The 22,319-nt window shown below is 63.6% G+C and overlaps 1 protein-coding gene across 4 annotated transcripts in view; it reads right to left on the bottom strand.

Annotated features, from left to right (window-relative positions):
• Nucleotides 1-22,319, bottom strand: part of GMDS (GDP-mannose 4,6-dehydratase) — a 429,624-nt gene that overhangs the window by 73,986 nt on the left and 333,319 nt on the right. For all 4 annotated transcript variants that reach the window (XM_055128849.1, XM_055128852.1, XM_055128850.1 and 1 more), the window contains exon 8: nt 12,299-12,417. In XM_055128849.1, coding sequence (XP_054984824.1) covers nt 12,299-12,417 — 119 coding nt within the window. The remainder of the gene's footprint in view (nt 1-12,298; nt 12,418-22,319) is intronic.

The raw sequence follows: 22,319 nt of genomic DNA, 5'->3' as shown, positions 1-22,319 counted from the left end.
CCGCCCTCAGAAGCCCTGCTCCAGTGCTCCAGGCCGTCCCAGAGGCCTGGGAGCAGGGGAGGGAGCAGCCTCGGGGCTGGCCTTGGGGGTCTCCAGCTGCCCCCCCCCCATGACTCCTGACACCTCCCCCCTAGCTTTCCTGAGCCCCTGGCCCGGCCTGCCGGTGGGTCTGAACATCTCCCCGAAGCAGGATCGGAAAACCAAGCGGTCAGGTGGACAGAGGGGAGGCGCGGACGGCGTCCAGGGAGGGGTGGAGGGGGCGGGGCCACGTGCAAACCCAAATAGACAACAAGGAAACAAGCCCCCCCCACATCCCTGCCACTGTGAGCAAGGAACCCGCCAGCCTCGGCCTCGGCCGCTGGCCCCCAGCTCAGGGGCAAGGCCAGGGGGCGAGAAAGGGGAGGCCGAGGGGCACAGTGCGGGATGGGGGCTCCGAAACCCGCCCCAGGACCATGCAGGGCCGTGGGGGACGAGAGCCGGAGAGCGGGAGGCGAGCGGCTGAGCCAGGCGGAGAGTCAGCAGCCGGCCTCCAGGGGTCAGCAGGAGAGGCGCTGGGCAGGGAACGGCAGCAGGGAGCCAAGGGGCAGCTGAGCAGACACACACACACACACACACACACACACACACACACACACACACACACACACGGGCCTTCCCGGCGGGGACGGCGGCAAATGGAAAGCTCGGCCGGGCTCGTGGGACACAGGGAGACAGGGGTCTGTCTGCAGGGGGCTGGCCTCTCGGGCCGCTCCAGGCCACTTCCTACCCAGAAGCCTTCTCAGGAGCAGCTCAGAAAACCTTCCGAGGGCATCGGAAGTGCACGGGGGTGAGCCCATCCTCCGCCAGTGTAGAAGGTCCCAGAAGTTTCTAGAAGTTCTTGACTGACAGGATAACCAAGACCCCGAATGGCCCCACAGCTGGGAGCAATGTGTGGGCTCCAGTGAGTGGTGAAAAACAGACCGCAGGCCCCCTGCTCCCTCCTCCCCTCTCCCACCCCCCACCCCCCGCCTTCAGGGCAGCCAGGGGGTCTGACGGTTGTGGGATCGGGTGGGCTCCACGCACCCCCTTGTCCCAGAAAAGCACCAGAGGCTGAGAGCTGAAGTCAAGAGGGGGCAGAGGAGGTGGAAGGGGTGGGGGCCTGTGTGACCGGAGGTGGCAAGCTGCCGAATCCGAGGGTGTCTACCCAGAGAGGAAGGAGGAGGCGTCAGTCATGGAGGCCAGCAGGGAGGAAGGTCCATCTGGGCATCAGGAAGGGCAGCTAATACCCGTGAGAAAACATGGGGCAGAGTGGGGTGAGCCCACGACAGGGGAGGGGGGAGAGAGACAGAGAGAGACAGAGACAGAGAAAGAGAGAGAGAGAGAAAGAGAAGGGAGGGAGGGAAAGAAAGAGGGAGAGAGAGGGGAGAGAGAGAGACAGAGACAAAGAGGGAGAGAGAGGGGGAAACAGGGAGATAGAGAGGGAGAGAGAGAGGGAGGGAGAGGGAGAGAGAGGGAGAGGGAGGGAGAGAGGGAGAGAAGGAGAGGGAGGGAGAGAGGGAGAGAAGGAGAGGGAGAGAGAGAGGGAGAGGGAAAGGGAGGGAGAGGGAGGGAGAGAGGGAGAGAAGGAGAGGGAGAGAGAGAGGGAGAGGGAAAGGGAGGGAGAGGGAGGGAGAGAGGGAGAGAGAGAAAGGGAGAGGAAGAGGGAGGGAGAGGGAGGGAGAGAGGGAGAGAAGGAGAGGGAGAGAGAGAGAGGGAGAGAGAGAGAGGGAGGGGGAGGGAGGGGGCAGCACAGAGAGGCGGGGGCATCCCAAGGTACTGGGCAGGGGGCTGGGAGTGTGGCAGGCGGGAGGGCCGGGGAACAGCAGACAGACGGACGGATGGACAGGGAGGGAGGCGGGGAAGGTTCTGGAGAGGGCGGCAGGCTGAAGCCCTGTGCCAGGGGGCCGCAGAGGGGGGCGAGAGGGGGCCGAGTTCTTGATGCAGGGGCCACCGGCTCCCCACAACCAACTCCGGTTCCCCCAGGAGATGCCGGCAGGGGCGCTGCTGCACACAACCCCCCCCCCCCCACGCACCCCTGCACCGTCTCTCTGGACTCCAGGCTCTGCCAGGTCCAGCTCTCGGGGCACAGCGAGGTTTGGGGCGCAGGGGCTGGCCCTCTCTCCCCCTTCCCGCGGCCGGTGCCCCTTGCCGGGGCGGGATGGAGAGTCTCACCCGGGCGATGGGGGAGCAGGCGGGCTGCGGAGGGCGAGTTCCCCCCACCCCGAGGCCCCCCCCCCCCGCCTTCTCGAGCAAGGGCCGCCGAGGGAGGCGGGCGTGGAGGGAGACGCGGCAGCTGGCCCGGCCTGCGGGAGGCGGGATGGGGCGCAGGGAGGCGGGGGGGGGGTGCCGGGGGGGGGGTGTGGGCAGCCCGATAGGGCCCAGATGCGGTCGGGCTGGTCTAGCCCAGTTCGGCAGCCCGGCCCTCGCCCACTCGCGCGCCTGGCGCCTGCCTCCTGCCCTCCCGGGGCCAACCCGGCCCCCGAATGCCGCCTCCCGAGTCCCCCGGGCGGGTCCCACCTCCCACACCACACGGAGGCCTGAGTCCTGGACAGACAGACAGACAGAGAGGCAGGCAGACAGACAGACAGGCAGCCTGTGCCTGCAGCCACCCCCGGCCCGCACCCTCGGCCACCGGCCACGGTCAGCCACGACGGCGGAAACACGGCGGGCGGGGAAGGCAGGGCGGGCCCGGCGGGAGACCGTGTGAGGCCCCTGAGGTGTCGCCCACGTGCACTGGTCAGCCGGGGTCTGAGAACCCCCGGCCTGTCCCCCACAGCTGGGCATGACCCCCGCCACGGGTGGCCCCGCCCAAGCCAACGGGAAGGGCGCGAGAAGCCGAGAAACCCCAGGGCCCGGCAAGGCTGGACACAAGAGGTGACTGCGGGGCGGGCACAGGGCAGACAGACACACGGACACCACCCAGAGGCCTGAGTCCTGGATGGACAGACACACGGACACCGCCGAGGTGGAGCGAGCTGCTGAGGCTGGAGCTGAGGGTCGGGGGGCCGTGGCCGGCGTGGGGACGGGGGGCTCCCCGGGAAGACAGGCCGTCAGTGCTGGGGGGTCGGAGTGGGCCGCACCCGGCGGTGTCCAGCCTTGGCCCCTGGGGGCCCCCGGTGGTGCCGGGGCACGAGACCGGGTCAGCCCTGCAGGGCCAGCACGGGAACCCGCGGGCCTCTCCCTCCAGCCCGCGAAGGAACGTGCACGAAAGGGCTGGAACCTTCCAGAGCAGGAGGTCAAAGGTGAAAACCACAGAAATGAGGCGCGGGAAGCCGAGCACTGGGTGGGCGCGGGGCTGCAGGGGGCACCGGCCGGGGAGCACTGGCTTGGGAGCACTGACCGGGGAGCACCTTCCCCTCGCCTGGCAGACGCTGGCCAGGCTGCCCGCGGCCTCCTCCCGCCCACCCCCAGGCCAGGGGCCGAGCTGCACCTGCTGGGTCCCGGCGCGTGTGTGGCCATGGAGCCATCCCCAGGGCCCCGCCCGGTTGCCCCGCGCCCCCGCCCGCCCCGCGGCCCGCGGAGACTCGCTCCCGGCTGCAGGCGATCCCTCGCGCTCGCTTCCCCGAAGGGAACAAGATCAACGACAGAAAATTAGTCTGGACATGTAGTTGCCTGCTTGGCGTCCGCGGTGCCGGCTCCGACTGGGGAGGAAAGGGCCGTCCTCTCCACGCTCCCTGGGGGACTGAGGCTGGGCACGGCGGCGTGGCCGAGAACAGACCCCAGCATGGCCGCCTCCTCCGGGCAGACCACCGAGATGCTTCTTAGGAGTGAGCTCAGGGGCTGTGGCACAAGATCAAACCTGACTTTTCACCTCACCAGGATCCCAGCCCTTGGGGTTGGTGGGGTGGGGGGAGGGGCAGGGCGCTGCTTCCCCAGACCCCCATCGAAAGCCACACACAGGAGCCACTTCCCGGCCCACTGCATGCAAATACCCCGCCTACCAGACGGGTCTCAGCACTCTGGACACCGAGGTCACTTTGAAGCTGTCCATGGACTGGACAGTACATGGGTGAAGGTGCCTTGCCTTTGCGGGCAGCCGACCCAGGTTCGATCCTTGGCACCATAGAAGGTCCCTTGAGGCCCACAAGGAGTGACCCTGAGCACAGAGCCGGGAGTCAGCCCTGAGCACAGAGCCAGGAGTGAGTCCTGAGCACAGAGCCGGGAGTGAGCCCAGAGCACAGAGCTGGGAGTGAGCCCTGAGCACAGAGTCGGGAGTGAGTCCTGAGCACAGAGCCAGGAGTGAGTCCTGAGCACAGAGCCGGGAGTGACCCTGAGCACAGAGCCGGGAGCAAGCCCTGAGCATCACTGGGCGTGGCCCCCAAACAAAACCCAGAAAAGGCAAAGAACTAGAAGGGAGACTGTCGCTCATGACACTCCTGCCCTCAGAGCAGACCTGCCCGAGGACCGAGACGACGGAGATGTCGCTCCCCTGTGGGGCTGGGCGCTGCCAAAGGCCAGGCGGAAGGACAGACGTCTGCGGCTGGCCCCCAGGACGCCCGGTCACCCGGCCAGTGCGCAGTGACAGGACAGATCTGCGTTCACGGGAAAGGGTCTGACCCACCCGGAGTCGGGGGAGGGGACTGGGGGACAGAGGGCCCCGGGGCGGGGCCACCCGGAAGCAGTGCGGAGACCCCTCCACCCGGGCAGGGGCGCCGGGCTAGGGCACAGGGGCATCGCCAACAACAGCCGGGCTGCCCACCCGGACAGTCCCGCCATCTCTCGGGCTCTCTGTTTCACACCCCAAGGGGGAAACGGAGAGGATGGACAGACAGACAGACAGACAGACAGGGTGAGGGTAGGAGCCTGGATGAACAGACAGACAGACAGGGTGAGGCTGGGAGTCCGAGGACAGACAGTCAGACAGAAAGTGGGAGTCTGGATAGACAGACAGACAGACAGACAGGGTGAGGGTGGGAGCCTGGATGGACAGACAGACGGGGTGAGGGTGGGAGTCTGGACAGACAGACAGGGTGAGGGTGGGAGTCTGGACAGACAGACAGACAGGGTGAGGGTGGGAGCCTGGATGGACAGACAGACAGGGTGAGGGTGGGAGTCTGGACAGACAGACAGGGTGAGGCTGGGAACCTGGACAGACAGACAGACAGACAGACAGGGTGAGGGTGGGAGTCTGGACAGACAGACAGACAGACAGGGTGAGGGTGGAGCCCTGCAGGTGGCCGATCCCCATCACATCCCCAGCAAACGCGCGCTTGGGGCCTGAGCACTGTACAGGAGTCCAGGGGCTCGCCTGCGGCTGACCGGGCGCCCCCAGCCCTGTCCTGGGCGACCCTGAGTGCACAGCCTGGAGTGCAGCTGGTGTGACCCCCACCCGCCGCCCCAGCAGCCAACCCCGACCCAAACAGTCGCGAGCCCGGGCTGCTCCCCGAGCCCCGAGCCCGAGGGCCCGACCCTGCGATGCAGGATGCCCGGTGGCTCAGTGCCACTCTCGGCCGGAGGCGGGCACGGCGGCGGGTCCAGCCCGGCCGTTGGGGACCCTGAGGCCGGCAGCCGGGGTGCTGGGGCTTAAGGTTGGGCGGGGCCCTGGCGCGGGCACAGGGCGCGGGGCCTCCCGAGGGCGCGCCGAGGGAACAGAAAACGGGCCAGACAGAGACCCAGCGGTGAAGGTGCTGGCGAGAGTTAGGTCCCTGCCAGGCGCCGTGACCCTGAGCACAGAGCTAGGAGCAAGCCCTGAGCACCGCCAACAAGAGCAGGCAAGACCCGAGTTCTGAGACCCCAAGCACGGCCGCCCCCTCGGAGGTGGGAGACGCGGCTCCCGGTCCCCCAGCTGACGAGACGACGCGTGGTGGGCCTGGGCGGTCTCCTCGGCCCTCCGGGGGCCCCTCAGGCCTCCAGCTGCCGTGGGTGGGGGGCTCAGAGCCCCCAGCGGGGACGGGAACGCCGCCTCCAGGGGCCAGAGGAGGGAATCGGAAACAACAACAAACAAGAGGAGCGACCCCGACCCAGCCGGGCTCCATTATCCGGCCCGAGAAGGAATTTCATCTCCGCAGACGCGCTAGGAAGCACGGACAGGGGAGAACATTTCGTTCCCAGGGGTCCAAGGGAGCCGGACAGAAGCTGGGGGGGGGGGGGGTCACTGGCATCCCGGGGCTCGGGAGGGCGCAGTCTTAGGAAGGGACAAAGTGGGGGCTTTAGCTCCCGCCATGGGACGCTCCTCCCTCCCTCCCTCCCTCCCTCCCTCCCTCCCTCCCTCCCTCCCTCCCTCCCTCTCCGGGAAGGCTCTGAAAACGGTCCTGACCGCCCCGACGTTTCAGCTGCCACTCACGACGCTATTTTTAATTTACGGCGGAAGTAGGCCTGATTTCTGGTTTAGTCTGAGGCTGGAAACAGACTTGAGACCAGGGTCTGACATGGGAAATGGATTTGGGGAAAAAAAAAATTGGTTAAACTGCAGTAGTCGGGCCAAAGGAAGCGTCTCGGCGGGCCAGGGAATGTACGTGTTGGGGCGGGGGGGGCCGAGGCAGGGGGCTGGCCAGTGCCCAGCGGGGTCCATGCTGTCCTGCTGTCTCTCAGGCCGCGGTCTCTGTGTCTCTCGGGCAGGCTGGGTCTCTGTGTCTCTCGGGCAGGCTCGGTCTCTGTGTCTCTTGGGCAGGCTCAGTCTCTGTCTCTTGGGCAGGCTCAGTCTCCGTGTCTCTCGGGCAGGCCTGTCTCTGTGTCTCTCGGGCAGGCTCAGTCTCTGTGTCTCTCGGGCAGGCTCAGTCTCTCTGTCTCTCAGGCAGGCTCGGTCTCCGTGTCTCTTGGGCAGGGCTCGGTCTCTGTGTCTCTCGGGCAGGCCTGTCTCTGTGTCTCTCGGGCAGGCTCAGTCTCTGTGTCTCTCGGGCAGGCCTGTCTCTGTGTCTGTCAGGCATGGTTCAGTCTCTCTGTCTCTCGGGCAGGCCTGTCTCTGTGTCTCTCGGGCAGGCTCGGTCTCCGTGTCTCTCGGGGAGACCTGTCTCTGTCTCTCGGGCAGGCCTGCTCTGTGTCTCTCGGGCAGGCTCAGTCTCTGTCTCTCGGGCAGGCCTGTCTCTGTGTCTCTCGGGCAGGCTCGGTCTCCGTGTCTCTCGGGCAGGGCTCGGTCTCTGTGTCTCTCGGGCAGGCCTGTCTCTGTGTCTGTCAGGCATGGTTCAGTCTCTCTGTCTCTCGGGCAGGCCTGTCTCTGTGTCTCTCGGGCAGGCTCGGTCTCCGTGTCTCTCGGGGAGACCTGTCTCTGTCTCTCGGGCAGGCCTGCTCTGTGTCTCTCGGGCAGGCTCGGTCTCTGTCTCTCGGGCAGGCCTGTCTCTGTGTCTCTCGGGCAGGCTCGGTCTCCGTGTCTCTCGGGCAGGGCTCGGTCTCTGTGTCTCTCGGGCAGGCTCGGTCTCTGTGTCTCTCGGGCAGACCTGTCTCTGTGTCTCTCGGGCAGGCTCGGTCTCTGTGTCTCTCGGGCAGACCTGTCTCTGTCTCTCGGGCAGGCCTGTCTCTGTGTCTCTCGGGCAGGCTCAGTCTCTGTGTCTCTCGGGCAGGCCTGTCTCTGTGTCTCTCAGGCAGGCTCAGTCTCCGTGTCTCTCGGGGAGACCTGTCTCTGTCTCTCGGGCAGGCCCAGGCGCTGCACCTTCCTCTCTGGCTCCATCAGCCTCTTCTCCTCGGCCTTGACTTGCGGTCACGACGCTGCTGCGTCTGAGACTTTCCTTTCCGCTTCCCCCTGGGGGCTCTGGAGATCAGGCCTGCTGCTCGCAGGAGCTGGGGGGCATATTCGGCCCCCGCCGGATTCCTTTCCTCCGTCCTCCCCGCAGGACTCCAACGATAGGGAAGTGGAACTGACGGTGGCTGGTACCCGAGGCCCTCGTCTTCCCGCCCCCGACACACGCTCCCCCTGCTGCAGCCTGAATGGCCCCAGGACGGCTGCACGGCCTCCAGCCTGGCCCCCCGGCCCCCGCAGCACCCACCCTGCGTGAGAGCCAACCGTGAGAGCACTCCCAACACCCTCGTTTGTCATATACAGCTCTACATCGGTTGTTTTGTAATTTTTTTTTTTTCCCAAAAAGTTGTCTCGGTTTTGGGGCGGGTCCGCCTCGGGGTTTCCCCAGCTCCAGCCCTGCTGCCTGGCTGCACCCAGGGAAGCGTGTGCGAGTGGCACGGAACCCGCGCTCCGGCCCCGAGCTCTCTCCCTGGCCCTCGGTTCTTCCAATAAACTTCTTCGTGACGCCCTGGCGTGGAACCCAGGACCTCACACATGCGAGGCTCGTACCCCACTGCTGAGTCCAGTTTCTGCTCTCAAGGCTTGAAAACTGGGGCCATGCTCAGAGAGATCCCGGGCGCCGCTCTGGCATTGCCTGGCCAATACCCGGGGGCCACCAGGGCTGCACTTGGGGTCACTGTGGCCCTGGGGATCGAATCGGAGGCCATGACCGTGCAAGGCATAAGCGTGGGCATTTGCACTATCTCCTCGATCCCTAAATTGACATTTTTTTTTTAAAGGTAACATTGGCTTACAAGAGTGAAATGCTTATATATTTATAAACCACCCACCACTAAAGTAGCCATCTGGCTTGTCTTAAAATATCTATATTCACCCTCAATATAAAAATATATATTGAGAGAGGAGGAGGAAAATAGATACAAAATTATCTAAACATATATAATCTCAGTATTATATACTTATGTATCTCTCCATAATTTATATATTATATCATTGTCACTGTTACTGTCATTGTCATCCTGTTAATCATCAATTTGCTCGAGCGGGCACCAGTCACGTCTCCTTTGTGAGACTTGTTGTTGCTGTTTTTGGCATTTCGAATACGCCACGGGGAGCTTGCCGTGCTCTGCCGGGCTCTGCCGTGCGGGCCGGATACTCTCGGTAGCTTGCCAGGTTCTCTGAGAGGGACAGAGGAATCGAACCTGGGTCGGCCGCGTGCAAGGCAATCGCCCTCCCCGCTGTGCTATCGCTCCAGCCCATCTCTATAAAATCTCAATTTAAAAATATATCCATAGGCATATCCTTAAGAGACACACACAATTCTAACGGCCACCTCGTGATCCCGGTGCGCTCCTAGCACCATCTCACTGGTGGCTTCCCCCCTCCCCCTCGCCGTCTCGGGTCACAGTTTTCGGCTTCCGGATGTGCTCCCTGAGTTCGGGTCGAGAGTCGAACATTCAGAATTGGACCTTCTCGCGTCCAGACTCAACCCCCGCCCTCTGAGACGCACGAAGCCCCGTGCTGGGAACGGGCTGGGCTATTTGCACCCCTTCTTAAGCGTCGGATCCCCTTTTAAGCGTCTCTCTCGGCTTTGTCCGGCGGAGTCTCGCGCGGCCTTTTCTCCAGGGATGGCTGAGAGCACGGTTCGTTCCCGCTGGGGCCGGAGCACGCACCGCGGCTGCCCCATCCCGGCCGGCTGACACGGCTCCTGGGCAGGAAGGAGGCAGTGACAACACTTGGTCCCCCCTCCTGCCCCGGTGCTCAGCGGGTGCAGTTTCTTTCCGGGCGCATACCCCCGTTCCCACGGGCTCACAGGGGCGCGCTCGGGCGGACGCTCTGCACGTCTCCTTCCCCGAGGTCTCTGACTCTCTTCCTCCGGCTCGGTCAGCAGCTGTTCTCAGCCGCCCCTCCCCCGTCCCCCCCTTGGCATCATGGAATCGGGCCTGGGGGGTGACGCTCCTTCTGCTCCTGGCCCGCTCGGGCCCGCCGTCCAAGGTCTAAAGCAGGGGATACCTGTTTTACCGGAGTTCCCTCAATTTTTTTCTTTTTCTTTAAGGGTCGAAGGTTTTCTTTGCCTTCTGTTGTTCCACCCACACTGGACATGGAAGCGCTTTTTTATTCTCCTTTTCCTTCTTTTTTAAAATTTTATCTTTTTTTTTTACAAAAAGGCATCTCGGAGAACCGTTTGGCACTTCCTCCAGAAGTTAAACATAGACTTCGTGATCACATGACCCAGGAATTCCACTCCGGAGTCTATACCCCAAAGAATTGCAAGTGGGGACTGAGACGGATATTTGTTCTCCACGGCCACGGTGGCACATTCACAGTGACCACAGCTGGAGGCCAGGGGTGCGGGTGGCCAAGGCGGGGACGCTGCCGCAGGGCACCCAGATGCCGACTGCGCGCGGGCCCTGCCTCCAGGGGGAGGACACGGGGCGCCGTGACGCTGACCAAGCGCCAAAGGCCCAGCAGCGCCCAAACCCCGGCACGGGGTGACCCAGGACAGGCGGGCGCAGAGAGACAGTGGACAGGGACTCGGGCGTGGGGGGAGGAGAGAGGGGTTCAGCTGGGAAGACGGAAATCTTCCGGAGACGGGCAACGGGCAGAGCTGTGAATGGACCAATGCCGCCGACTGTTACACAGACTTCATGATAATGAAGACAAGGTTTTAATTTTGGAGAGATTTTACCGCAGTAAAGAAAAAATGCCCAAAGAGAAGAAATCTTGGGCGGGAGAGATAGTACTTGCCTTGCGTGTACTTGCCTTACACCACACAGGGTCCCTCCAAGCCTCGGCCGGAGTGAGCCCTGAGCACAGAGGCAGGAGTGAGCCCTGAGCACAGAGGCAGGAGTGAGCCCTGAGCACAGTCAGGAGTGAGCCCTGAGCACAGTCAGGAGTGAGCCCTGAGCAGTGCCCCTAGGGCCCAGACCTCCCACTGGAGCGGCCAAGGAAGATTCCATCTGGAACAAGGGATCTTCGACAAAACCACAAAATGTTGCACTGTTGCAAGTGAATTTGCACAGTGTAACAGATCCCAGGCTCGGCTTTGGCTACACTGGAGAAGGCAGCGCTCTGGCCGGGAGGACCACCTCAGGGGAGGGTGGCAGAGAGAGCCAAGTGCAAGCTCTGCCCGTGTGGGTGGGGGTTGGTGGGGGGGGGGTGGGGGAGGTTGATTCCCAGTATGAAGCATCACCGGAAACAACCCCTGGGCAGAGGGCAGAGGTGGGCATCGCACCGCCATCACTGGGTAGATCCACCCCCCCCCCCCCCAAGAATAAAACCATCCAAAGTAGGACTCCAGGGGCTGGAGCGATAGCACAGCGGGGAGGGTGTTTGCCTTGCACGTGGCCAACCAGGGTTCAATTCCCAACATCCCATAGGGTCCCCTGAGCACCGCCAGGAATGATTCCTGAGTGCAGAGCCAGGAGCCACCCCTGTGCATCGCCGGGTGTGACCCACAAAGCCAAAAACAAAACCAAAAAAGCAAAGTAGGACTCCAGTGCGACTGGGGGCCGGACGCCGGCATCAGGGCAGCAGGGACAGGAGGGGCTTCTCGGAGCCGGGGTGGGCGGGCAAGTCCCTCCCAGCCCCCTGGAAGCCGTGCCCCGCTGCTCCGGAGACTCACATAAATCTCAAAAGACATCAACCAGCTGCAGAACTGTCTTGGACCCTCTGTTCCTGGCTGAGACCTCCGGGGCCATCTCGGGAGGGGCTCAGGCCCCTCCAAAATCCCAGCAAGCGGCACAGCAGATTGGACAGGCTGGAATGCAGAAGCCGACCAAGCCCGACCGACAGAAACAGGATTGCGGACGCTCAGCTGGCAGCGGCAGCTTGGTGACCCGCAGGTTGGGAGTTAAGTGTCACCACGGTGACATACAACAGTTTTCACAAATGTCCTTTTTCAGAAATATGTTTTGATCATTCCTTTAGCCTTTTTTTTTTTTTTTTTTTTTTTGCTTTTTGGGTCACACCCGGTGGTGCTCAGGGGTTCCTCCTGGCTCTGCACTCAGGAATCACTCCTGGCGGTGCTTGGGGGACCCTATGGGATGCCGGGGATCGTCGAACCCAGGTTGGCCGCGTGCTAAGGCAAACACCCTCCCTGCTGTACTACCGTTCCGGCTCTGGCCATTTGTTGTTACCCAGCAATAGAAAATAGATTATTCGGCCTGCTCGGAGGGGGGGGGGCAGGTTGAGGGGCGGTCGGGAAAATGGGGACAGTGCTGGTGGGGTTGGGGCTGGAGTCGTGAACGCCCGGGATGAAGCATCGTGAACAGCTCTGTAAGCCCCGGTGTTGGAATAAAGTGGGACGAGGGCCCGGAGAGATAGGAGAGGGGCTACGCTGTTTGCCTCGCACGCAGCTAACCCGGGTTCAATCCCCAGCACGGCCCTGAGCACTGCCAGGAGTGACCCCTGAGCACAGAGCCAGGAGTGACCCCTGAGCACTGCTGGGGGGTGACCCAAAAGCCAAGAACAAACAAACAAACTGAACAACTTCAAGACAGTGGCAACATCCTGGGCAGATACAGTCCTGGACAGCCCTGACCCCCCTGCACAGTGCTCTCAGGGCCAGGGGGCAAGGGCGGGGCACCGGCGGGCCGCGACACTCACACGATGGTCATCCCGACGTGCGCGAAGGACTTCTCCACGAACTCGCGGACGCTGTGGACCTCGCCTGTGGCGATGACGAAGTCCTCGGGCTCGTCGTTCTGCAGCATCAGCCACATGGCCTGCAGGGGGACAGGCAGCGGGTGAGACGCGGGCGCCACCATCCCCCTCAGCTCAGGACCCCGCGGGTGCGTCTGCGCCTTCCTGGGTTTCCCCCCCCCTTGGCACAGAGAAGGGGCCTGGAAGCCAGGGGCGAGGCCTCCGTGGGGGAGATCCCAGAGAGACGGGCTCGGGTTTGGCAGAGGGGGGCGGTGACAGAGGTCTGGACACACCTCGAACGGTGGCCCCCTTCTCGCCCCAGGAAGCAGGTCTCGAGTCTCGTCAGCCGTGGCTCCTGGCTCCGAGCTGGGCCAGAAGCACCAGCGCTGATGTCTGGGTTTTCTCCAGACGAGGGGGGGGTGAGGGGTGGGGGGCGGGGGGAGGGAGCTGTCATTTTCTGGCAGCCGCAGTTGGGGGGGGGGTGGGAATAAGATGTCGATGGGTGTCCATGGCGAAGACCCGTATAGGACATTGAAGGAGAGTTTTTAAAAGCAGCATCTAACTTTCCTCCTCTTGCAGATAGTTCTTAACAGTAGAACAGGGAGAGACATTTCAACAGGCTGATGGGGAGGGGAGAGAGAGAGAGAGAGAGAGAGAGAGAGAGAGAGAGAGAGAGAGAGAGAGAGAGAGAGAGAGAGAGAGAGAGGGAGAGGGAGAGAGGAAGGGAGGGAGGGAGAGGGAGAGAGAAAGGGAGAGAAAGGGAGAGGGAGAAAGAAAGGGAGAGGAAGAGATAGGTAGAGGGAGAAAGAGGGAGAGAGAGGGAGAGGGAGAGAGAAAGGGAGAGAAAGAGAGGGAGAGGGAGAAAGAAAGGGAGAAGGAAAAGGAAAGGGAGAGGGAGAGATAGTAGAGGGAGAAAGAGGGAGAGAGAGGGAGTGGGAGAGAGAGGGAGAGGGAGAGAGAGGGAGAGGGAGAGAGGAAGAGGGACAGAAGAGGGACAGAGAGGGAGAGGGAGAGAGGGAGAGGGAGAGGGAGGGAGAGGGAGAAGGAGAGAGAGGGAGAAAGGGAGAGAAAGAGAGGGAGAGGGAAAGAGAAAGGGGGAGAGAGAGGGAGAGAGAGGAGAGGGAGGGAGGGAGAGAAGGAGAGGGAGGGAGGGAGAGAGAAAGGGAGAGAAAGAGAGGGAGACAGAGGGAGAGAGAGAGAGAGAGAGGGAGGGAGGGAGAGAGAGAGAGAGGGAGGGAGGGAGAGCGCCAAGGCATAGTTCAGGGTTAAGGCTTGCACGCTGCTGACCAAGTGATCCCTGGCACTGCACATGGTTCCCTGATCACCTCCAGGACTGACATTTGAGCTCAAAGCCAGGCGTGAGCCCTGAGCGCCGCAGTGTACACCCCCCCCCCAATAAAAAAAGCCAACAAATACTGACACAGTTACCTGACCAGTTGAAAATAACTTTTTAAAGAGTATGCCGTTAATCATGGAATAAACAACAAATGTCTTGGGGCTGAGTGATAACACAGTGCTAAGGTGTCCACCTGGCACGCGTCGGGCCTGGGTTCGGTCCCCGGCGCCCCGCATGGTCTCGGGAGTGATGGGGAGTGATCCCTGAGTGCAGAGCCAGGAGTCAGCCCCCAGCACACCCAAACCAACACAAAGAAAGATGAGAGGGTCAATGTCATTATCAGAAGGTAAGAAGACCAGCTCTGGCCAGGGCTCCGGGGGCTGGGCCAGGCCCCCACCAGACTTGCTTCCCTGCCCCCATCACTGCCTGAAGAGACCCCCCTCCCCAGAACTGAGTCCGGTTGGGCCCCTGGGCACTCTGGAGCAAGGTTTAAAAAGTGAAAATGCAGGAGCTGGAGCGATAGCACAGCGGGGAGGGCGTTTGCCTTGCACGTGGCCGACCTGGGTTCCATGCCTGGCATCCCATACGGTCCCCCGAGCACCGCCAGGAGTAATTCCTGAGCACAGAGCCAGGAGTAGCCCCTGGGCATCGCCGGGTGTGACCCGAAAAAGTGAAAATGCAAGCCCAGTGCTTTCATTCTTGGGTGTGGGACCTTAGGGCAGGGAAGTGGGGGGAGGTGGTGAGGGATGGGGAGCCGGCAGTACCCACTGCTCCACCTCTGACACACATGTGGTCCATGTGCGTGGGCGGTGGAGCGGAAGCATCTGGGCATGACCCTGCATCCTCTCATCATTCTATCCACTGAACAAAGCCGGTGGGCTTTAGCCAAGGACCCGGCACGGGCACGCATTTGCTTCACGGGGATCGTCCCCCTGCAGACAGAGCTGCGCTGTCGGGGCGGCGAAGGGCCCCAGAAACCTTCGCAGGAGACGCTCCCAGGGGCGCCGGTCTGGGTGCGTCCCTGGGGTCTGCACTTCCGGCCTGAGTCCCCCGCAGGCAGTTCCCGCGGCCTGGGGCGCCCTCTCCCCGCTTCTCATCTCGTCTGGGATCTCCGACCTCTCCTTCCCGAGTCTAGGCCCTGATGAGCCCCGAGTCTAGGCCCGGGAGTGGATTCAGCTTATCGGACTGAATTTCCCGGGAGCTCTCCTGGCTCAGCCTGGCCGTGGCTGCCCCTTCCCTCGCGGCGCCCACCCGCCTGCTGCCTCCGACTGCTGCGCGTGTCGGCCAAAGAGCGCACGCAAACACACACTGCACCACACGACGCGCGGGGGCAGGGTGCCGACGCACAGGCGCGCAGGGGCACGATGACCACGCACGGGCGCCCAGGGGAACACGGTGCGGACGCACGGGCACGCAGGGGGGCACAGTGCCCACACATGGGCGCGCAGGCGCACAGTGCTGACGCACGGGCGCGCAGGGGGACACGGGGCCGACGCACGGGCGCGCAGGGGCACGATGACCACGCACGGGTGCCCAGGGGAACACGATGCCGATGCACGGGCGCGCAGGGGGACACGGGGCCGACGCACGGGCGCGCAGGGGCACGATGACCACGCATGGGTGCCCAGGGGAACACGATGCCGATGCACGAGAGCGCAGGGGGGCACAGTGCCCACGCACGGGCGCGCAGGGTGCACGGTGCCCACGCACGGGCGCACAGAGCGTGGGGGCGGCATGCGCACATATAGACTCTTTGCGTGTTCTTCAAGAAGACTTCTCCAAGTTTTCAGGAAAAATTAAATTGCGCTTCTGGCCAGCACGGGGGCCGCCAAACTTCATTTCCCCCCACCCGAGGGATAGACACGGAGACCTGTTTGAGCCGGGTTTCCATTCTAAAAACATTTCCGATGCGTCTTTTAGGTTCTGGCCGCGCCCCACAAACCCGGGGGTGAGCCCGCGAGGGTTCCTGAAACGCTGGTGCCTCGTGCTCCAGGGCCAGGCCCGGCGAAACGTAAAGGGGCGAAACAGGATCACCCGAGAGCTGGGGGCTACTCTGAGCGCTGGGGGGCCCTTCCGTCGTGCTGGTCTTGCTCCCCACCAGGAATCTGGGAGTTGCGGGTGGGGGGCCCTCACTTTCCCTGGAGCCAGCGGGGAGGGCCCAGCCGCGCCTCCTGCTTTTCCATCAGCCCGGCCGTGACCTCTGCCCTATCAATCCCTCGGCATTTCCTCTCCGGTTGGGGCTGTGAGCCGGCCGGGGTCTGGGAATGGCCGGGGAAGGAGATGCAGCTCCAGATTTATTTGTTATTCCTGAATAGTTTACTGGCCGGGCCGAGGGAAGGGGTTCTGTTTAAATTTCCACCCGGCCTAATGAATGGGCATTGAGCGGTAAATGAAGAACAGGTGCCCGTGGGCGGGGGGCCGGGCGCGGCGCGGGAGGGCGTGAGGATGGGTCAGTGATGTGCCACCCAGCCGCAGCCCGGTGCATCCCGGCTCCGGCCCGGACACAAAGGCCCCAGTGTGCGCGCGCGCGGGAGGGCGGCTGTGCGCGGTGCTCTGGGCCATTTGCCGGCTGATGGATGGGCCACTGAGGCAAAAGTTCACCCCCGCTCTCTCACCTTCCTGTTCACATGCCGGGCCGGGTGACCCGTGACGCAGCCGGCCCCCATGTGCGGGTCCAGTTGCCACCCCGGCTCTGGCTCTGGCGTCTGTCGCAGGAGCACGGTGGAGGGGCGAGTCCTTGTCTGTCGGCCGCCCCCCCCACCCCCCCCCCCCCCCCCCGCCCCCCGTCTCTTGGGAACGGAGCTGAGCTCCGACTCCTGCGCGTCCCGGATTCCTGGCGACTTTCGCCCTGTGCTGGTCACCCGTGCGTCAAGGAGCGTCAGCCCTTGGGCTCATAGCTGGTCTCAACCGGGAGGAGAGACAATAGGTGAAGGGCTGGATAGGCAGACGGGCGGGGCGGGCGGAGAGTCCAGGCTCCCCCCTACCCGGCCTGTGAAAGTCGATCCCCTTGGAGCCAGGGAGGCAGAGCAGGGATTAAGCTTTGCCTTGCACACAGCTCACCCTGGTTATTTCGATTCCTGTTATGGTCAGGAGTCAGCCCTGAGCACAGAGCTGGGAGTCTGCCCTGAGCACAGAGCCAGGAGTCCACCCTGAGCACAGAGCCGGGAGTCTGCCCTGAGCATAGAGCCAGGAGTGACCCTGAGCACAGAGCTGAGAGGGAGCCCCTGAGCATAGAGTCGGGAGTGGCCCTGAGCACTGAGCTGGGAGGGAGCCCTGAGCACTGAGCTGGGAGGGAGCCCTGAGCACTGAGCTGGGAGTGAGTCCTGAGCACCCGAGCCCTCCTTCCTCCAAAAAAAAGAAAGGAGATCCCTCCCCCCAACCTACACCCAGCTGCTTCCTTCCGAGGCACGAGGCGTGGAGGGGACATGTGGGGGTCGTGTGAAGTACGAGGTTGGGCCCTCCGGGGCGCCCCGCCTGTTCTCAGATCTAACCCCGAGAAGAGGAGGGAGACCCCCGCTTGGATGCTGCGAGCTGCCTCTGGCCAGCCAGGCGGGGCGGGAGGGAGGACCCGGGGCTCGGGGGGGCCGCTCGCGGCGGGCCCAGCGGAGGAGAAAACCCGAGGAGGCAGCGGAGCACAGCCGCGTGGCTCTGCCTGATTCCAGGCGTGCCTGTCGGGGGCTGAGGCGTGTTTGTCTTAGAGGCCCGGATTCCTCCGTCGCTCCCGCTCCCCGGGAAAGCCGGCGCAGGACCCAGGCCGCAAGCACTGATTAACTGAGCCGTCACCCGTGAATAACGAGAGCTGTGGATCAAGGTGATGGTTAACCATGCGGCTGCTTTTCCGCCCGGGTTTCTTCAGCTCCCGCCCGGCCCTGGATTCTGGGGTTTTGTGTTGTTGGTCATTAAAAAAAAAAAATTCATTTTGAAATAGAATCGTCCATCTGGGGTGTGTGTGTGTGTGTGTGTGTGTGTGTGTGGTCGTCCGTAGGGAATTCTGACCCCAAGTCCTGGAGTTTGAATCCATGGAAATGAAAATTCCGGGGCAGGGGGGTGAGCGCGGGGCCGAGTGGCCCCGAGCACTGGGCTGTGAACCTCTGCTCGGGCCTCACCACGGCAGGCTGCTATTAGAGGTTTGGGACGGGCCGGGTGTCAGGGTTCTCTGCCTGTCCTCGGGTTTCGGGGGCCCCCTAGGTGGTCCGAGGAGCGTTCTCATCCCCTGACTAGGGTGGGAAAACAGGTGCCAAGTGCCCAGGCCAGGGACGTGGTCAGGGAAGGACGGGAGGCGGTCGGGGGCTCTCAGTAGATTGATTTTTTTTTTTCCCCTTTCTGGGCAAAAACCTCTATGGGGTATGGAGTGTGTCAGTGAAGTTCTAAAGACACAAGGTTACCAAGTGTTGGGGGGGGGAACCCACATTAGATAGTGAACAAAAACATCCCTGGCGGGGCTGGAGCAATAGCACAGCGGGGAGGGCGTTTGCCTTGCACCGCGGCCGACCCGGGTTTGATTCCCAGCATCCCATAGGGTCCCCTGAGCACCGCCAGGAGTCATTCCTGAGTGCAGAGCCAGGAGGAACCCCCTGTGCATCGCCGGGTATGACCCCCCAAACAAAACAAAACAAAAACAAAACCATCCCTGAGAATATGGGGAGAAAGGGACTCTCCTTCACTGCTGGTGGGAATCCCGAAGACCCAGCAGTACCCCTTCCGAGAATATACCAGCAGGGGCCTGGGGCCAGCCTTGGGAGGGAGAACAGAGTAACCGGCCCTGGCATGCCCAGCCGGAAGGCCGGGCCGCCGGGACCCCCCCCGCCCCCGCCCCCCCCCCCCCCCCCCCCCCCGCTCACAGCACCACCGGCAGGACAAGTGGTACCCGTCGTCGTGAGGGACACGCGCCACGGCGGTCGGTCACAGGGTCTCTGCTCACCCCGCGCATGCTCTCCCCTCCAGTGCTCCCCTGTTTCCGTGGTTACAGAGGTGGGGGCTGACGCTCAGAGCGACTCCCCACAGTCCTGCCGATGCCTTGTGCTGTTGTGCGAGCGAGCACTGAGCCCGGGGCAGTGAGAGACCGCCAGAATCTGGGCCCCAGAGCCGGCCGGGAAGGGCACCAGCACAGCGTGCGCTGGGGGCGAGGGTTTGGGGTTTTTATTTTATGTTATTTTATTTTATTGACATTTTAAAGCTTGAATTTTTGATACCATGTTTTAAAAGAAAAAAAGAATCAAGGTGCCAAGTTTAAAAGTCACGAAGACAATATTAGAACGGGCGTCGCATCTCCTTGCCTTGTGCACTGGCAGGGCAAAGGCTTCTCGGAGCGAGTCAGCACACCGTGATCACGAATCACAAAATCCCGTTAATCACCGGTTTCTCGGGCTCAGTAACATCTCATTTCGTCCTTCCCCTGAGATCTTAGAAGTCCATCTCGACTCGGCCTTCCCAAGGATGTTGCACTGGGGGGCTCTTCAGGGTCAGGGGAATGAGATCCAGCTTGTTACTGGATTTTGCATATGAATACACCATGGGAAGCCTGCAAGGCTGTCCCATGGGGGCAGGAAACTCTCAGAAGCTTGCCAGTTTCTCCCAGAGGGAGAAGTAGGCCAAAGATATCACGAGGCCACTTTGCGGCCGCGTGCTTCTGAGAGCTTGCTTTTAAGTCTCTCTCTGGATGCTGGCCGTTGGTGGGATTACACACACCTGGGTTCCTCCGCCGGTACCTTCATGCATGAGGCTTGTCCAGCATGGCTGTAGCTAGGTTCCGGTGGTCTTCGGCGGCCGGGAGCTCTGCTCGGGGTGGGGAGGGAAGCTGGAGCCCATCCCCTCCGAGGGGCCCCGGGGAAGACAGCCAGGCGCGGGGTGTCCCTCCTGACCCTGCTGGCCGCGCCCCCTCCTCCTGGCCAGGCTCCCTGCTGCGACGTGTGGGCAGAGCCCGGGGGGCGTCTTTGCCGCTGGGACGTGGCGGTGAGTTCATTAGAGACTCAGGAGGAGCAGGGCCTGTCTCGAACCCTCGCCCAGGCCCCTGCCGGGTCTCTGAGACTAGAGAGTTGGGGGCGTCTGCTTATCTGGGCACACAGTGACTCACCGATGGCGGCCGCCGTTTTCACTCCACCTCAGCGCCCTTTTCCTCCCGAAAGTGGCTGCGCTGAGTAGTCTGTGACGCCGAGACATCTTTTTTCCCCCAGCCGCTGCTGGTCGGGCTGCAGAGGGCCCACTCTCCCTGGCCCCGTGCGCGTCCTCAGTGGACGCTGATTTTGCTCAAGGCTCTGCTGGCATCTCACGGTGTGGACGCAGTGTGAACCAGTGGGCTGCGGGTGTGGATCGGGAGGGGATTGCTGGTGGTATCACGGTGTGCGAGAGTCTCTTGCCCGCGCCCCTGCTGGTTTCCCCGCCCTCCCGAGCCCACCGCTGCCTTGCAGAATGGATGGAGGCCACAGAAAGTGGCCCTGGCCACGTCCTCTGCACACCTGGAGATACGCCCCCAAAAGGAGCCAGACCTTCGCCCTTCCCAGGGAGAGGAGCAAAGGCCCGGTGCTCTGGGCCTGTGGGGTGTGCGATGTCCAGCTTATGGAGGGGGGTCTGCATGCCTGGGCAGGTTCTATGGCTGCGGGGGGGGGGGTAGCCACGCCCAGACCGGTTCTGTGGCTGCAGTCCGTGGCAATGCCCCTGAGGGCTTTCTCAGGCTGCTCTGTCCGTCTCGCCCCCCGAGCACTGTAGCCCTGTCGCTGGAGCACTGTCTTCCCGCGTTGCTCATCAATTTGCTCGAGCGGGCACCAGTCACGTCTCCAGTGTGAGGCTTGTGGTGACTGTCTTTGGCATATCGAATACGCCACGGGGAGCTTGCCAGGCTCTGCCGTGCGGGCGGGATACTCTCGGTAGCTTGCTGGGCTCTCCGAGAGGGTGGAGGAATCGAACCCGGGTCGTGCGCACGCAAGGCGAAAGCCCTACCCGCTGTGCCATCGCTCCAGCCCGGGCACTGACACAGAGATTTATGGGCGGGAGGGCAGCGGCCACCCACACCTGGGCCCGTGGAAACTGGCTCAGGGGCCCCGTCGCCGAGCACACGGCCGCCCGCCCGCCCAGAGGTGCCGCTTTCCTGGCGCGTGCCCAGCCCGCCACCTGGCCAGGTGTTTCCGATTACCTGCTGCCAATCAGGGCGCAGGTACGCCGGGCCCGGGGGACGGAGGGGCTGGGGGCAGCGGGCAGGAAGGGGCAGGGCCTCGGAGTGCCCGCCGCCTCCCTTCCTGCTCCTGGGACACTGCCCGCCGTGCCCGCCCGCTGCCTCTGGGCCCTGGAATGCCACATCTGGGCCCCTCTGAGCACCAGAGCCCTCGGGCCCAGCCACCCGTGTCTCGGACCCGCGCTGAGGGCGCCGTCAGGGGGCGGCAGGCCTGGCTGGCACTCGGGCCGGCCAGCGTCTTAGGTTTCCCTTAGCCCACTCAAGGAAGCGGGAAGGACAGGCCGCTGGGCGTGGCCGCTGGGAGCCCGGCGTATCCGGTGCCCTTTCCGTCGAAAATACCATGGGGCAGGGGGAGGGGCGGGGACGTCACGGGAGAGCGGCACTGCCCGGTGCGCCGGCCCGTCCCGGCACTGCCCGGCAGGCGGTCAGTGGGGAGCGTTTCCACCAAGGCACCCGGTCACTCTGTCTCCAGTCCAGCGGGTCTCAGCGTGGATGGGTCACTCCGGGGGGCCAGGAGGCACCAAGAGCGGGGGGGGCACACAGCGGACAGGTGGGATCTGACTCCGGGTGACTCCTGGAGCCCAGGTCTGCTCCCGTGAGGCCACCCCGAACTGGACAGACGCAGTGGCCCCCGGGACTGTGCTCAGTCCCTCTCTCCTCTTTCCCGGAGGGGGCCTGGGGGGGGGGGTGCAGGTCACGCCTGGTCGTGCTTCCTGGCTCTGAGCTCTGAGCTCGGACTCCCGGTGGGGCTTGGGGACCCTCTGGGTCACTCCCCGTGACGGGAACACTCACACGCGTGCACATGCTCTCGCTCAGGCGCTCGTGTCTGAGGACACAGGAATGGAGCCAGAGCTGGTGAGGCCACGCGGGGACTCGGGTGGGCCCAGCCGGCAGCCGGGTGGGGGGATCCTGAGAGACGGGAACCCGGGGGGAAGAGTGGCGGCTGGACCTGTGCCCCCCACCCCCGCAGTTCTAGGCAGCGGGACCCGGCGGGCGAGACGCAGCCAGCCCCCACCCGGACTCTGCATCCAACAGTCTCGAGAGTCGGGGCAGGAGCCGGCGGGGGGTCACGGGGCAGGACCCGAAGGTGGGGCTGGGCTGGCGCGTCCCCTTGAGGCCGGCCGGGGGGTGGAGCAGGCCAGAAGGGGGTGCAGGGGTGCAGCGGGCGAGGCCATGGCGGGTGGGGGGCTCCAGTGCTCAGGCTGGGCAGCGCCCCGGGAACGCGGGAGACGTGGCTCCGTGGGAGCCCGTGGGGGTCGCCAGGAGGGGCTGGGAGCACCCAGGCTGCTCAACAGGGCTGGGAGCACGTGACCACGGCAAGTGCTCACCCTCGATTCCGCCAGTCAAACTCCCCACCTGCTGGGTGTGCCTCTAAAGTAGACCACACACACACACACACACACACGCACACACACACACACACACACACATGAACTCACACACTTGCATACTCACACAGTCACACAGACACAAACTCGCAT

This window comes from Sorex araneus, chromosome 2 (genome assembly GCF_027595985.1).
Source record: "Sorex araneus isolate mSorAra2 chromosome 2, mSorAra2.pri, whole genome shotgun sequence".
Taxonomy (NCBI): Eukaryota; Metazoa; Chordata; class Mammalia; order Eulipotyphla; family Soricidae; genus Sorex; species Sorex araneus.
The sequence above is the reverse complement of the archived record's forward strand: the minus strand, read 5'-3'. Positions and strand labels throughout refer to the sequence as shown.